Source organism: Macrotis lagotis, chromosome 4, assembly GCF_037893015.1.
Source record: "Macrotis lagotis isolate mMagLag1 chromosome 4, bilby.v1.9.chrom.fasta, whole genome shotgun sequence".
NCBI classification, from domain to species: Eukaryota; Metazoa; Chordata; class Mammalia; order Peramelemorphia; family Peramelidae; genus Macrotis; species Macrotis lagotis.
This window is the reverse complement of record NC_133661.1, coordinates 76,150,487-76,166,667: the sequence shown is the minus strand read 5'-3', so window position 1 is coordinate 76,166,667 and position 16,181 is coordinate 76,150,487. Positions and strand designations below refer to the sequence as shown.

The window sequence follows — 16,181 nt, the reverse complement described above, 5'->3', positions numbered from 1 at the left end:
AGAAGCTGGGCTGTTTGGGTTTATCAAACAGCAGATTACTATCATCATTTCCTGCTGTCTCTTTTGCATCTAATCTATTCTACTGATCTGCCACTCTGTTTCTTAGCCAATACCAGAAAGTTTTGATGACTGATGCTTTATAACATAATTTTAGATCTGGAAAAGGCTAAGTCACCTTCTTTTGCACTTTTTCCATTAAATCCCTTGATATTCTTGACTTTTTGTTTCTCCATATGTATTTAGTTACAATTGATTCTAGCTCATTAAAGTAATTTTTGGGAAGTTTGATTGATAAGGCACTAAATTAGTGGTTTAATTTATGTAGAATTGTCTTTTTTTATTATATTAGCTTTACAGATCCATGAGCAGTTGGTTTTTGCCCAGTTAATTATATCTGATTTTGTGTGAAAAGTGTTTTGTAGTTGTTTTCATAGCATTTCTAAGTCTTCCTTGGCAGGTAGACTCCCAAGTATTTTATATTGTCTGAAGTTATTTTAAATGGGATTTCTCATTTTAGTTCTTGCTGCTGTATCTTGATGATAATATATAGAATTGCTCAGTATTTATGTGGGTTTATTCATATCCTGTGACTTTGCTAAAGTTGCTAATGGTTTCTAGTAGTTTTTTAGATGATTTTTAAGGGTTCTCTAGATATACCATCATGTCATCTGCAAAGAGTGAGAGTTTTGTTTCTTCCTTTCCAATTCTAATTCCTTCAATTTATTTTTCTTTTCTTATTGCTTAAGCTAACATTTCTAATATTGAATAGTAGTGATACAGGCATCCTTGTTTTCTCTTGTTTAATCTTACTGGGAATGTCTCTAGCTTATACCCATTGCATATAATACTTGTTGATGGTTTCAGATAGATAGTGCTTATCATTCTAAGGAACAATCCATTTATTCCGATGCTCTCCGCTGTTTTTAGTAGAAATGGGTGCTATATTTTGTCAAATGCTTTTTCAGCATTTATTGAGATAATATGAAGTTTTCTCTTAAGTTTGTTGTTGATATAGTCTATTATACTGACAATTTTTCTAATATATTTTTTGTAAGGCTTTGGGGTTAAGTGGCTTGCCCAAGGCCACACAGCTAGGTAATTATTAAGTGTCTGAGGCTGGATTTGAACTCAGGTACTCCTGACTCCAGGGCCAGTGCTCCATCCACTGTGCCACCTAGCCACCCCAGTTTTTCTAATATTGAACTAACCCTGCATTTATGTGATAAATCCCACTTGGTCATAGTACATTATCCTAGTGATGACTTGCTCTAATTGCTTTGCTAAGATTTTATTTAAGATATTTCCATCCATGTTCATTAGGGAAATTGGTGTCCAATTTTCTTTCTCTGTTTTGACTCTTCCTGGTTTAGCTTTCAGCACCATATTGGTGTCATAGAAGGAGTCAGGCAGAGTTCCATTTTCACCTATTTGTCCAAAGAGTGTATATAGAACTGGAACAAAGTTTTCCTTAAATGTTTGATAGAATTCACTTGTGAATCCATCTGGTCCTGGAGATTTTTTCTTAGGGAGTTCAATGATGGCTTGTCGAATTTCTTTTTTCTGAGATAGGGTTATTTAGGTATTTAATTTCCTCTTCATTTAACCTGGGCAACTTATATTTTTATAAACATTCATCCATTTCAATCACATAATCAAATATATTGGCATACAGTTGAGCAAAATAGGTCTGAATCATTATTTTAATGTCCACATTGGTGGTGAGTTCACCTTTTTCATTTATGATAATAATTTGGTTTCTTTCATTCTATTTTTAAAATAAATTAACCAAAAGTTTCTATATTTTATTGTTTTTTTCATATAACCAATGCTTAGTTTTATTTATTATTTCAATAGGATTCTTGCTTTCAATTTTATTAATTTATCCTTTAATTAGCATTTAATTTGGTCTTGGTAATTAATTTGGTCTTTAATTGGGGGGTTTTAATTTGTTCATTCTCTAATTTTTTTATTTGCAAACTTAGTTCATTGATTCCCTCTTTATTTTATTCATGTAAGCATTTAAACATATAATATATCCCCTAATAACTGCCTTGGTTGTACCCCATAAATTTTGGTTATGTTGTCTCATTATTTTCATCATCCAGGATGAAATCACTAATTCTCTCTATAATTTGTTGTTTGATTCACTCATTCTTTTAAATGAGGTTATTTTCCAATTGGTTTTAGGTCTATCTCCCCATGGCACATATTACACATAATCTTATTTCATTATGGTCTGAAAAGGAATTATTCACTATTTCTGCCTTTCTATGTTTGATTATGAGGTTTTTATGCCCTAATACATGATCAGTTCTTGTGTAGGTACCATGGACTGCAGGGAAAAAAAACCCATTCATTTTTCTCCAAAGGTCTATTATGTCTAGGTTTTTGTACATTCTTTTTACCTCCTGAACTCCCTTCTTGTTTATTTTATGGTTAGATTTATGTAATCCTGAGACAAGGAGGTTGATGTCTTCCAACAGTAGATTTTTGCTGTCTATGTCTTCCTGTCACTTATTCAGCTTCTCCTCTAAGAATATGGATGCTATACCACTTGGTGCATTTATATTTAGTATTGAAATTGTTTCATTGTCTATGGTACCATTTAGTAAGGTACAGGTCCCTTCCTTCTCTCTCTTAATGAGAGCTATTTATGAAGCTACTTTGTCTGAGATCAGGATTGCCACCCCTGCTTTTTTTACTTCAGCTAAAGTAAAATTATGCTGCTCCAACCTTTTACCTTTACTCTATTTGTATCTTTCTGCTTCAAATGAGTTTGATGAAAGCAGCATATTGTAGAATTCTGTTTTTTAATCCACTCTGCAATTTGCATATGATTTATGGGAGATTTCATCCTATTGACATTCAAAGTTATAATTACTAAATCTTTATTTTCCTCCATGCACTCTTCCCTCTGGTTGTATTTTTCACCTTATAGTATTTTGCTTCTGAATACCACCCCCTTCAGTGTATTTGCCCCCTTATATCCAACCCCCCTCACCTTTCTTTCCCCTTTCTCTTTGCCCTTTCTTCCTTCTGTCAGTTCCTCTTTTTCTCCCCCCTACCCCTTTCCTCTCCTAATATTTGAAAAGTTAGTTAAGTTTCTCAACTTAATTGAGTGAGTGTATGTATCTTAATTCTTCTTTTAGCCAAATCTGATGAGTGTAAGATTCACCTCCTCTCTTCATCCCCTCTATTGAAATACATCCTTTGTACCTCTTCATATAATGTAATTTACCCCATTCAATCTCCTCTATCCTTCTATCTCTTTTACTGCTCCCCCCTTTATGGAGACATTGTTTTTAAATCATTCTATCAGACAAGTCAGGAGTGTCCATTACTTCTGTCTAAATATATTCTCTCTAATAGAGCTAAAATGTTAATGAGAACCTTTCTCCCAGGTGGGGAGTTTCATCTTATTGGATAAGTTTTTTTTTCTTTTCCCTTTTCTACCTTTTCCTGTATCTCTTGAGTCTCCTGTTTGAAGTCCAAATTTTCTATTTAGCTCTGGTCTCTTCATCAGGAAAAGTTGGAAGTGTCCTATTTCATTAGATGTTCATCTTTTCCCCTAGAAAAGAAGGCTCAATTTTGCCAAATAGTGAATTCTTAGCTGCATTCCAAGCTCCCTTGCTCTTTAGAATATCCAGGCCCTTTGATCCCTTCATGTTGATGCAGCCAGGTCCTGTGAAATTCTTTACTGTGGTTCCTTGGTATCTAAATTGTTTCTTTCTGGCTAGTTGCAGGATTTTCTCTTTTATCTGATAGTTCTGGAATTTGGCCCCAATATTCCTTGGTGTTTTCATTTTGGGGAGCCCTTTCCAGAGGGGATCAATGTATTCTTTCAATAACTATTTTTCCATCTGTTTCAATGATATCAGGTGAATTCTCCTTCACTATATCCTAAAGTATTGGATGCAGGCTTTTGTTAATCATCAATGTTTTCAGGAAGCCCAATGATTATTAAATTGTCTCTTCTAGATCTATTCTCTAGTTCAATTGTTTTGCCAATGAAGTATTTCACATTTTCTTCTATATTTTTGGTTTTGAGGGGTTTGTTTAACAGCTTTTTTTCATGGTTTCTCATGAAGTCATTAGTTTCCAAAGATTCCAATTTTTTTTAGAGAAGGATTTTCTTCATTTACCCTTTTGTAACTCCTTTTCCAATTTGTTTATTCTATTTTGAAGGAGTTTTCCTTTTGCCTAATTGTGGTTTTGAGAGAATTATTTTCTTTTTGAATTTGTCCAATTGTATTTTCTTTTTCTTGCTGCAAGATGTTATTTTTCTCTTGTAAAGTGTTGATTTTCTCTTGCATTTCTTTTCCCAATTTTTCAAATTGATTTCTAACTCCTTCCTGATTTCTTCTAGGAAGTCTTTCTTGGCTGGAGAGCAATTCACATTCTCTTTAGAAATTCTAGATCTCTGAGTTATGATCTCTATCTTTTAATGGACCCCCCCTCCCTTCTGCTGGCTTTTCTTTATTTTCCTAGGATTTTGTATTGGGGAAGGGGCTGGTTCACACACCTTTGATGTTGAAATCCATAGAAGCTTTTTTCACTGGATTTAGTAACTTCAATTGGGCCAGCCAGTAGGGGATGCCAGGCATTTTATCTGTAGTGTCTGTGACCCTACATTGGTGTCCCACTCTCTAGGCCTGGGGTGGGGGTAGGGAGCAGCAGGATCTTGATTATCATTGAACAAAGTATGCTGAACCCTAGGGCTGTATAGTTAATCTCCTTAATCCTCACTCAGCACTGAGGGAGATCTGCTGCCCACACCTGTGCCTAGAGGGGTGGGGATGGGTTGTTACTTGGGAAGAGTCACTTTCTTCCACAGGATGGGGGAGGAGACTCACCTGGAAATAAGGGAGCTCTGCTGAAAATATGGGGCTTGCCACTCTGGTCTTCCAGACTAGCCAAGCTGACGAGATCAGTGTCTAGCCACACTCTGGAACTCTCTAGCATGCTTCACTGGAAATCTCCCTCCAGTCTCACTGGAACTCTCCTATCCGCCACTCTCACAGCCAAAGCTTCCTTGGCTGTTCCCAGGTTAGTCCCTGGAGTCCCCAGGCCTCATCCTGCTGCCCCTGCACTGACTTGCTGTTCTCTGCCCCCAGCTCACCCATGCTCTCCCAAGACAGACCTTGTTGGTCTCCTAGGTTCTTTTCTGGGTTTTGTGGATTCAAATTCTGTTAAGAGGCTTGATTTCTGTTAGTTCTATGGTTAAGCCAGAAGAGTTTAGGACAGTGCCTGGCTTCTCTCCACTTGGCTAGATGTCAAATTGCTTGTATTTTCAATGAGGAGAGAGAATTTGTGTGTGTGTGTGTGTGTGTGTGTGTGTGTGTGTGTGTGTGTAATATATATCTATATGGAAAAATAAAAAAATCATCTCAAAAAAAGAATCTCTGCCTTGGAGAAAAATTCAACATATTTAAAATAGAATTCATTATATTTTCCTCCCAAACTGCCCCTCTTCTGAAGTTTCCTATTAATATTGAGGACACTACCATTCTCCCATTAATCAAGTCTCATAATCTAGGTCAGTAACTTACCCTTGTTCCATTTATTTGTTGCCACGTTTTGTTACTTCTGCTTTTGTAACTTCTCTTACATACCCCATCTTTTCACTCACATAGCAACTACTCTGTTAGATGTCCACATCCTTTCACCTTTGGATTACTGTAGTGGTCTGCTGATTGCTCTATTTGTCTCAAATTTCTTCCCACTCCAACCCATCCATTGTTCAGCTGCCAAAGTGATCTTTCTAAAGTGCAGTTGTGAGCACGTCCCTATTCAAAAAAGTGTAGTGAGCCCTTCTTAGCTCTAGCATCAAATATAAAATGATCTGCTTGGCATTTAAAGTCCTTCAGAATATGTCCTTTTTATACCTTTCTGAATTTGCTTTTATTCCTTTCCATGTACCCTATAATTCACTACTGACTTTCTTGCTGTCCCTCACATAAGATATTCCAAATTTTGTGCCTTTTCCCCAGAAGTTTCCCATGTCTAGAATTCTTTCTCTTTCTCCTCCCTTCCATCTCCTGGTTTCCTTCATGACTTATATCTCCCCTTTTGCAAGAAACGTTTCCCAGGTTCCTGACTGCTACTGCAGTATGAGATCTCCCATTTTTTTACTGCATATATCTTGTATGTATAGACTTGTTTATAGGTTTCCTCTCCCTTTAATGTATGAACTTGGGGGCAGAGACTGTATTTTTGCCTTTCTTCATACACCCAGCAAGTAGATATACAGTAAGTAATTAGTACAAACTTTTCATCTAATTGAGAAAGATCAGAAGAGCAACAGCAAGGAAGACTTACAGACCTCCTCATCAGTCATGGAGGTTCAGGGACAGGCCCCTTGAACATGCAGGATGAGCTATTCTATCAAAGAAATTTTAGTTAACATGAGGCTTTTGTACACTAGCCCTTAGAAGAGGAGTTTTCAAGTCTTGAAAGAATAAAACCTTAGATCTGTCCCTTCAGTGGTGATATGAGTCAGGTAAACTGCCTAGATCCCTGAAGAGATAGGCTCACAGGACAACCCCAGAATTGTTTTAACTTTCTTTCAGTTGGCATACAAGTCCACTGTACTTTATGTTGGCTTAAATAAAATCTGTCTTGATTCTGATGTTTTATTAGCCTGAATTTTTGTATTGTAACTAAGGATCTTAGATGACACATTAACTCAAGTCTGATGTTCCCAGGGAAAACCCTGATAGAAATATGAGACTCCTATGACTGAATCCAGGCCACAACAGCCAACATTTCATTGAAAACCATGGGTTTGAAACAAAAGAAATGATTTAGGGTGGAGTGTGAAGAATAAAAAAGATCTTTAGAGGCAGAGGGGAAACCTTACCTGTGTTGAGTATGGTGAATAGAAAAATGGAACATGAGCTGATAACTATTGTGGATTGAAATCAGAAGACCCGAGTTCAAATTTGACCTTGGACATATTACACTTCCTAGTTGTGTGACCCTGGGGATGTCACGTAACCTTTCTCAAACTCAGTTTCTCCAATTATAAAAATAAGGATAATAATAGCACTGGATCAAATAAGATCATATATTTTACAAACATTAAAGTTCTGTGTAAATGATGATGATTATTATTATTAGGAAACAAAGAATGACAACTGAACATTTTAAGTTAGGTAATATGTATGAAGCTTTTCCTATAGTGGGGGGAATTGGACCATGTTAGGAGGAAGTAGCTTCTTGTTCTCCAAGAAAGAAGGATATGTATTTAAGGGTGTCATCATAAAAGAGTTCATACTGCAACAGTCAATGAGAGAAGAAATTTCTGGTTGTTGGTACCACTTGATTAGGGGTACAGAGGTAGTTATTTGTTGACATGATTAAGAGTTTTATTGAGACCTATGTGGGCAGCCTTCTAAGTTCTCCCAAGCCCAACAACCAGTACCAGTTACTGGTCATAGAGTCTTTAGAAAGCATTACTTGGTATTATTTACTCCAGAAAGACAAAGGAGACCACTCAGGAGTACAGATAATATTTTCATTACTGCTGCCAACTAAAGATATGGGCAGCTAAAGGCAGATTTGAGAAGTAAACACCTAATTAAGAGATTCAAGAATGGGATGTCTAAACCAAGGCTTAAAGATGTAAGTAATTTGCCAGGGATGAAATACATCTCTTGAGAACCAGTAAAAATATGTCTTCCTGATTAAGAATCTAGTCAAGAAGTCTTTAAACAATAACAATAAGATATATATATATATATATATATATATATATATATATATATATATGTATATGTGTATATATATAAAATAGAGAGAGAAAACAGCTAATTCAGATGCTATAGAAAGCAGTACAATAAATGCTATAGAAAGATACAATAAAGAAGAAAAAATGTGCAGAATTCTAGCATCTCCAAATTAAAAGAGAGTCTAGAATTTATTCCACATCTGAAGAAGAATTCTCTAGAAAGCAGTGTAGTATAATATAAAGAGTAATGCCTCTGAATCAGGGTCTTTGGGTTTGGCACCTTGGTAAATCACTTAACCTCCAGAGATCAAAGTTTCCTCAACTGTAAAATGGAGTTGGACCCTTCTACAATATAGCTAACAAATAAACATACAAAATTTATTAAAGCCCTCCAGTGAAAAGGAGCTGCTCTTGATCCTGGAAAATTCTTCCCTTTTTAGACAGCTTTAACTGTTAATAAGTTTTTCATTACTTTAAGTCAAAATTTGTCTTTTCAACTTCTACTTATTGCTGTTACTTCTGCCTTCTAGGGACAAGCACAACAAGGCAATCACTTTTTATTTCTCTCTCTGCCTCTTCTGTCTCTACTTCTCTCTTCATCTCCTTCTTTCTTCTCTCTTAAATAATACTATTTTGAATACTTGAATACATTTATCAAAATGTCTTTCCTCCTTTTCCACTATAGTTTCTTCTAAGATAAATACCCACTATTGTTCCATTCAATTGAGGGAATAGATTTAAAGTGCTTCATTATCCTGACTGTCCTATTATGGACACTATCCATATATCTGTTGTATTTCCTATAATTTTGTGAAATTTTGTGAGATAATTTGTAAGGCAAAATTTTTGTGAGATAAAATCTCAGAAGTTGTTTACCCAAGGTAGAGTACAAAATTCCCTAGTCCTCCAGACTGCACTTCTCCTAATGAAGTCTGAGATTGTTCTTTCTTTGTTCGTTGCCATATCGTGGTGTTGACTCATTTACAAAACTTTCAAATTGTTTTTAAATATTCAATGTTCTATAGGAACCAGTATCTAATAAAGGAGAATCCCACAATAAAGTCCAGTCTCAGATGTCTATACCCAAACACAAAATATAGGCAATAAACAAAGTAAACTAGAGATTGATGAACTTTTTTTTGGCAAGACAATGGGGTTAAGTGACTTGCTCAAGGTCACACAGCTAGGTAATTATTAAGTGTCTGAGGCTGAATTAGAACTCAGGTCCCCCTGACTCCAGGGCCAGCACTCTATCCACTATGGCACCTAGCTGCCCTAAAGAGTATATCTTATTCATAAAAACAATAAATAAAATAGGCAAGGAGTAGCATAGTACATTAAGAAGATATATGCATCTAAAGAGGCAATGTGATAGGGTAGAAAAAAAAGATGGCTTTTGAACCATGAATATAGAAATACACTGTACAGAAGTTGTCAATGTAGCATTTGGGGAAGCCAGCAAAAATAGCTTCCTGCAAAGCATAAGATGGAACAGAAAGGAGCAGGAATTATTTTGAAAAGTCAGATTGAGGCAAAAGGAATATCTGACCACTGGAGAGCAGAAATTAAAACATTAGAATCAAGAGCTCAGAGTTCTATTGTGTCTGAAACAGATAGGTTGATCTACTTCTTAGAATCAAGTAATATGTCTTTCACCACATTTGTGACTCAAAAAAGATGAGAATACATGTTAAGAATATAGTAAAGTTCTCAAGGACCATGTTAATATTTCCCTATGTGTTTCCTATACTCACTAGTCAGTGTAGACTAGTTACCCTTATTCTGAAACAATCTCCCCTCCCCTCATGTGATTTCCTCCTTCAGAAATGCACATTCTCTGCTTCTAAATTAATCCCAACCAAACCCCTCAAAGACTTACTCTGGCTATTAGACTCTTACCCATTGTTCAAGGCAAGGCGAGTCTTAAAGTCACATCCTCAATAAAGACCATCCCTGATCTCTGTAGCTAGAGGTGACTCTCCTTCCTCTGTACATTCCAAGCACATAGCTCTTATAGTTATTTAAGTCCCTGTCTGATATTCCTCCTAGACTGTACTGGAGAATTGGAGGACTGGACTGTAGGGCAATGTTTAATCGCATCGGTAGACCCTTCCATTGCTTAATTTAGCGGTTTAGACATGATTAAAGTTATATAAACACTTGAGTAAATAAATGGACAGAGAAACAAAAGGGGAACCAAGAAGTATAGTGATGTATATCTACCACACTTCAGAAACATTGTGCCATATGATACTAAACACCATTGTACTCGTATTAAATCAAATGAGATCATATTTGTAAGGTGCCTGATATTTGTAAGGTGCTTATTCCCTTCTCCCCCTATGAGTTAAGAATGAGTTATGCAATCAATTCAGTTCAACAAACATGAAGTACCCACCATGCTCCATGGCCCTGTCATAGGCACTAAGGATTCAAAGGTAGTAACAAAATCACCCTTCTCTTGAAGAATTTAAATTCTCTTAAATGAGCACCATATAAAAGATGAGGCAATATGAAGTAGAGACAATAAAATATAAGGTCATCTGGAGGGAGCACTGACACCTGAAGGAAAGTCTACCTGTAGGAAATAATCCTGAAGGTTTACCTTGCTGGGGACAAGTGTTCCAAAAGCCAGGGGTAAGAAAGGAAACCATTCTGAACACTACCTTGGTAGGTAAATGTACAATCTCTCCAAGGCCAATTTATATGAATAAGTTTAGGGTTGGAAAGGGTCCAAAAAGTATTTTTGTGTAAATGAAAATATTTAAATCAACTGTAAAGAACTTAAGTCATTTCTGTGATTATAGATGGACATATTAGTGACTGAAATGAGTAGGAAAGGAACCTTAATAAAATCTGTTATTAAGTTTCCTTAAATTTTTCATCATGTCATAGTACTTGCTAGCTGCCTAGTAAAGTCTATTCACAGAATAAAATATGATACAGGGATATTACAAAGAAAACTAATTCTGTTTGAAATACAGTCATGAGAATGTTAAGAAATCTAGTACAGAGACTTCAGGTTAAGACCTCCTGTGCTAAACTATATGTATGAAGAAACATAATTTTCAGATGGGATTTGAGCAGTTTGAGACAAAAAAAAATGAATGATAGCTTACATAAAAAGACATACATCACCTTACGAAAGACAAAGAATGAAGCTTTGCTTCAATGTGAACAATTTGATGGTTTAAAGCAGAAAATAAATTTCAGCGAGTACAATAACTCAAGTAGAAAAACTAAATCTTTATTTTTTGCTAACTTCTTGCTGAAATGAAGCATTTTCTTTTTTGTTAAAAGTGTGGAAAATATGAACACAAAGAAACACTATTTTAGGGAAGAAAAAGAAATTTAATTAAATTTAAGAATTTAAGAAATTAAGATCATTATGGTCTGTCAGTCATTTGCATATAACAGTTTTACAACTTAATAGGCTAAAATAAAAGATATGAGAAATCATAATTATTTTAAGACTGAGATTTAAAAGTATTGTTGGTTTTTTAAAAGGAAATTGGAGTTATTACCTTTTAAGTAAAATGGACTCCTGTAAGTGAAGACACTTAAGCTATTTTAATATATATATGAGATAGGAGAGTAAACTGAGGCAGAAGAATTAAAAACTTGACAAGCAAGGATAAAAATAACATGAGGTCAAATATATTTTGTTGATACTCTTTGCTAGCTCCTGACTGACTGAAGACTGTAGGTTCTATTATCACCCTCCAGTGTCAACTGAAGTTTAAGATTTTCCATTAATTTTTCATAGAGTTCTTTTTTGCTCCTTCTCTTTTGCAAGGGGAAGCAGAAAGGGAAAAGAATGGTATTGATGCTCTTTAGCTGTGTAATGGGTGATGAAACTAATTTGCCTTACCCAGGGAACTAACCTGAACTGTTTCCTGTGAGTTCTATTTCTACTGGAGAATGCTGTATCCTGACAAATGAAGTTTTGGCTGAATTGTTCCATTTAGTTAGGAAAAGATTACCTGTTGAACTTTGTAGCTTTTTTACTTAAAGAAAACTGCTGTTAGGGGGCAGTTAGGTGACACAGTGGATAGAGCACTGGCCCTGGAGTCAGGAGTACCTGAGTATGTCATATCTGGCCTCAGACACTTAAAAATTGCTTAGCTGTGTGATCTTGGGTAACTCACTCTTAACCCCATTGATTTAAATAAATAAAATTTTGGAAAAATAGAAGAAAACTGCTATTCATATTAAGAGCTAACATTTTCTGAATGGCTTTCTAATGATGATTGTAACTTGAAATGACTTATAAGAGATAAGTATAAGTTAGAGTATAGAAGAGAAAGAAATGATTAGCTGGAAAGTAGTGAGATCCAAAATAGACTCAGTGAAGAGAAAAGCAGTTTTGTGTGCTACACATGTTCTTGAAAGAAACAATGACGTCAAAAGCCTGCAATTCAGAGTTGTAACATGAGTTTTCTTCTCTCCTACACTTTCCTTCCAGATTCCTGCAAATGTATGGTAATTCTCCTCCGCAGATACTGAATGCATTGGTATAGATGAATAACCCAATTTTATATGCAAATTGTGATGTATTTTATTATCCATGTACTTAATATATGAATACCTATGATATTATTTCTTTTGTCTTGTTAAGGAAAGAGTTTTCTTTAATATCTTAGAAGTATTATTATGAGTGGTTTACTTTATTAGAAATGTATAAGTTGGGGGGTTAATATCTAGATTGGTGACTAATGGAACTATATTTCGGCTTGAAAAGTTGAATGTGAGAGACACTCCAGAGGGAAAATCAGTGAGATTTGGGAACTTATTAGATGTTGGGGAGAGGGGCAAAAGTGAAATTGAAGAGTAGAGGATGTGGCTCATTTGCATTTTAAAGTGAGGAAACTTTGGATCAGATTATTTAAGGAACTTGTCCACGATTGCCCTATTATGAAATGTCTAAGGCAGAATTTGAAGAAAGGTCTTCTGACTCAAAATCAAATGCTCTCTCCAAACTACCTCTCAAAAACAGTCTGGTTGCCTCAAATTGGCAAAATTGGGTAATCAGGAACACAACAGGAATGCTACAGTTTTCCTTCCCATCATCTTATATCTGAAATTCAGATGTTACTCACAAGAATCCAGCAGCATAGGAATCAGAGAGATTGTTGGTGCCTCCAGCTGAGGTGGTTACAACACCTTCAAGCCAAATTTTCTTCCCTGGAGTATATGTATTTACCACCTGTTCACAAAACAAAAGCCATGAAAATTATGAGAAAATGAACCTCTTCTCCTTGCATGCCAGAGATTGCCCTTTCACATTTCCCTTTAACAATTAAAATGTCTTCCTATGTGCTCCACCTTGATCTGAGCTCTGGATTGGATGTTCATAAATAAGAAGCTCTGCAAACTAGTCTTACCCATACTAGGAACTTTTCTATACATCTTTCAGGGATGGAAAGAAATGGAACTCATTCAGTACCTACTATCTTGTCAAACCCTAAGATCAGGTAATAAGGAAATAGAGAGATTTGGGATGGGGTTTGTTTATTTGTTTTTTTAGTTTTTGCAAGGCAATTGGGTTAAGTGGCTTTCCCAAGGCCACACAGCTAGGTAATTATTATGTGTCTGAGGTCGGATTTGAACTCAGGTACTCCTGACTCTAGGGCTGGTGCTCTATCCACTGTGCCACCTAGCTGCCCCCAGGAAATAGAGAGTTAAAGCAAAGTTTTTTCCTTTGGTGAACTTAAAATAGTTGGTATGGAAGACAAAAAGGAATATGTTAAATGGCAATTAGAAAGTTGCACAACAAAGTGCTACAGAAGAGTGGAAAAGCAAGAATGTACTTAGATCATCTGGACAACACTAACTCAGGCACTAATCCAGGGACTATTATATTAAATGATCCATTTATAATTTTTGACTAAAAATCTATAAAGTATTTACATGGTGCTTTTTCCCCCAGAAAATATGAACTTAAAAGTGATGGAAGCTCAGAAGGAAAAATGAATCTCTCCATACAGATATAGGAAGAAAGGGGAAAAAAATCCCAGAAAACAATACAAGAGAAACAAATCTTTCTAAGAATAAATTAGTGGATCACAAGTTGAAAATGGATTCTCATGAAAAGCTATTAAAATATGGTATGTATTATTAATACTGGGACATATCAAACTTGAAAGTCCTATTTAGAACACTCAAGTTTCTTTTTTCCTGATTAATTTAATTAATTTATTTATACTGTTAAGGCAAAATGATAATTTTCATATATATAGCAGAACACAAAAGGAGATTCTACACATGAAACCATGAACCTGAATGCCATGTTGCTTATTTTTTAAAAGAATAAAATCAATTCCATGTTATTTTCATAGCTGCCCTGCTCATCTATTTCATTCTAAATGTCCTTCTTTTCTTTTTGTGTATTCTATAGTGTTTCAATAGTTTGCTTTGTTTGGTTTGCATCATTCTAGATAACTCCCTCTCCTCTGGAGTTTTCACCCAATGGAAGAGAAAGAGGGGAAAAAGCAACAATTAGTCAACTAGCATTTATTAAGACTTTACTATCATATACTAGGCACTGCATTACCCTCTGAGGATACAAAGAAAGGTAAAGAATCCAATTTAAGATGTCAAAAAAGCTAGAAATTTAAGAATGGAGGATGGGAAAGATGGGAAAGTTGGATGAGTCGATAAAAGAATCTTACAAATAGAGTTAATTGAAATCATGGGAACTGATAAAATTACTAAGTGAAATTAAATGAATGGAAAAGAAATGAAAGCCCAGGGTAGAATCTTGAGGAACCCTGACTTAGTGGATATGATAGAGATGAAAACCCAGAAAAGAGGATTCCAACACAACCACAAACCTGAGCCTCACAGAATTTCACATTTCTATAGGAATCAATGTCTGATGGTCCTGGCATTCTTAATTCCCTTCAAATATTTAAACAAAATTACCAATGAAATGATTGAAAATCATGTTAAAAGTTTAATTTCATTTTATTTGAACTATCTTACTGTATATAAGTATAAAGTTATCCCATGTCAGGAGTTAACCAAGCTTAAGAAATGAATTGATATATCCTGTATTTATTTAATAATAAATACATTTGCAAATACAGACTCCTTTTTACTGCCACCACCACCACTTGGGTTCAGTCCTTCATTATACAGACTACTACAATACCCCGATGGGTCTCTCAGCCTCCATTCCCTCGCCCTTCTAATACAGTCTCCATTTAATGGCATTTTCCTGAAGTGCAGGTCTGATCATGTAACTCCCCAGTCAAACTCCAGCATCAAATACAAAATCCCATTTGGCATTTAAAGCCCTTTGTAATTTAGTCCCCCCACCCCTTTCCAATCTTCTCATACCTCACTCCTACCACGTACTCTTCAATTCAGGAGCACTGGCCTTCTTTCTGTTCCATGAACAAGACAATCCAGGCATTTTCTCTGGCTGTCCCCCATGTTGGGAATGCACTCCTTCCTTATCTCTGTCTACTGGTTTCTGTGGTCTCTTTATCTCCCAACAAACATCCTATGTTCTATAAAAAGCCTTTCCAACTCCTATTCTATTTAATTCTTTCCAAGTTATCCTATATAAAATTTAAATATGTGTAAGGTATGTGTGCATACATATGTATGTGTGTATGTATGTGTTTCTCTCATTTTATTGTAGGGGTCTGTGGGGTAGGGATTGTCTTTTGCCTCTTTCTGTGTCTTCGTCACTTCATATAAAGCTTGATTAATAAATATTTGCTGATTACTGATTTTTAAGGCAAATCACACAGAATATTTTATTTAAAAAATTTTAAATTTAAAATTTTTCCCCCAGCTATATGCAAAAACAAGTTTCAACATTTACTTCCAAAACCTTGAGTTCCAAATTCTCTCCCTTCTTCCCACTCCACTCCCCCTCATTGAGAAAGCAAGTTATTTGGTGTATGTTACAAATGCCACGCAGAATATTTTAACAAGATTGTTATGAAGGCAATATTTTTTAAAGAGAAAGAAAAATGAGAGCTGCCTGAAGAAACCAATGTGGACAATTCACTAAACAAGATAGATTTTTCAAAGTTGTGTAGAGAATACAGAAACATGAGCAAGGAAAACAAGATTAATACAACATTGAGTGAACTAGTATTTGATAAGCACCTAGTCAGCACTAGGGCCTGTGCTCAGCCCTGGGGAAGCCAAGAGCCAGTGGGGACAGAAGCTCCTGGAATCTAAGATTTGGGAAGAAACGGGGCACAGCAAACCCCCTTTCAGTCTGACCACTGAGAGGAGGATGGAGTAGGGGGGATGTGTCTGAGGGCAGGGAGCACTGGAGGGCTACTGCTATAAATAGCATCATGGGTGTTCTTCCTAAGTGGAATGAAGAGGAGGTAGATTCCACATTTTAATCAGGGATACCCATGGTCACAAATGGCTCCTTCTCAAATGTGTAGAGGATACATCACAAGGGTGGAGAGTTGAATTTTCA

The 16,181-nt window shown here is 35.7% G+C and overlaps 1 protein-coding gene across 1 annotated transcript in view; it reads right to left on the bottom strand.

Annotated features, from left to right (window-relative positions):
* The window catches only part of HPSE2 (heparanase 2 (inactive)), a 740,263-nt gene that overhangs the window by 200,832 nt on the left and 523,250 nt on the right, over positions 1-16,181 (bottom strand). The window contains exon 8 of the mRNA XM_074233180.1: positions 12,829-12,935. Coding sequence (XP_074089281.1) covers positions 12,829-12,935 — 107 coding nt within the window. The remainder of the gene's footprint in view (positions 1-12,828; positions 12,936-16,181) is intronic.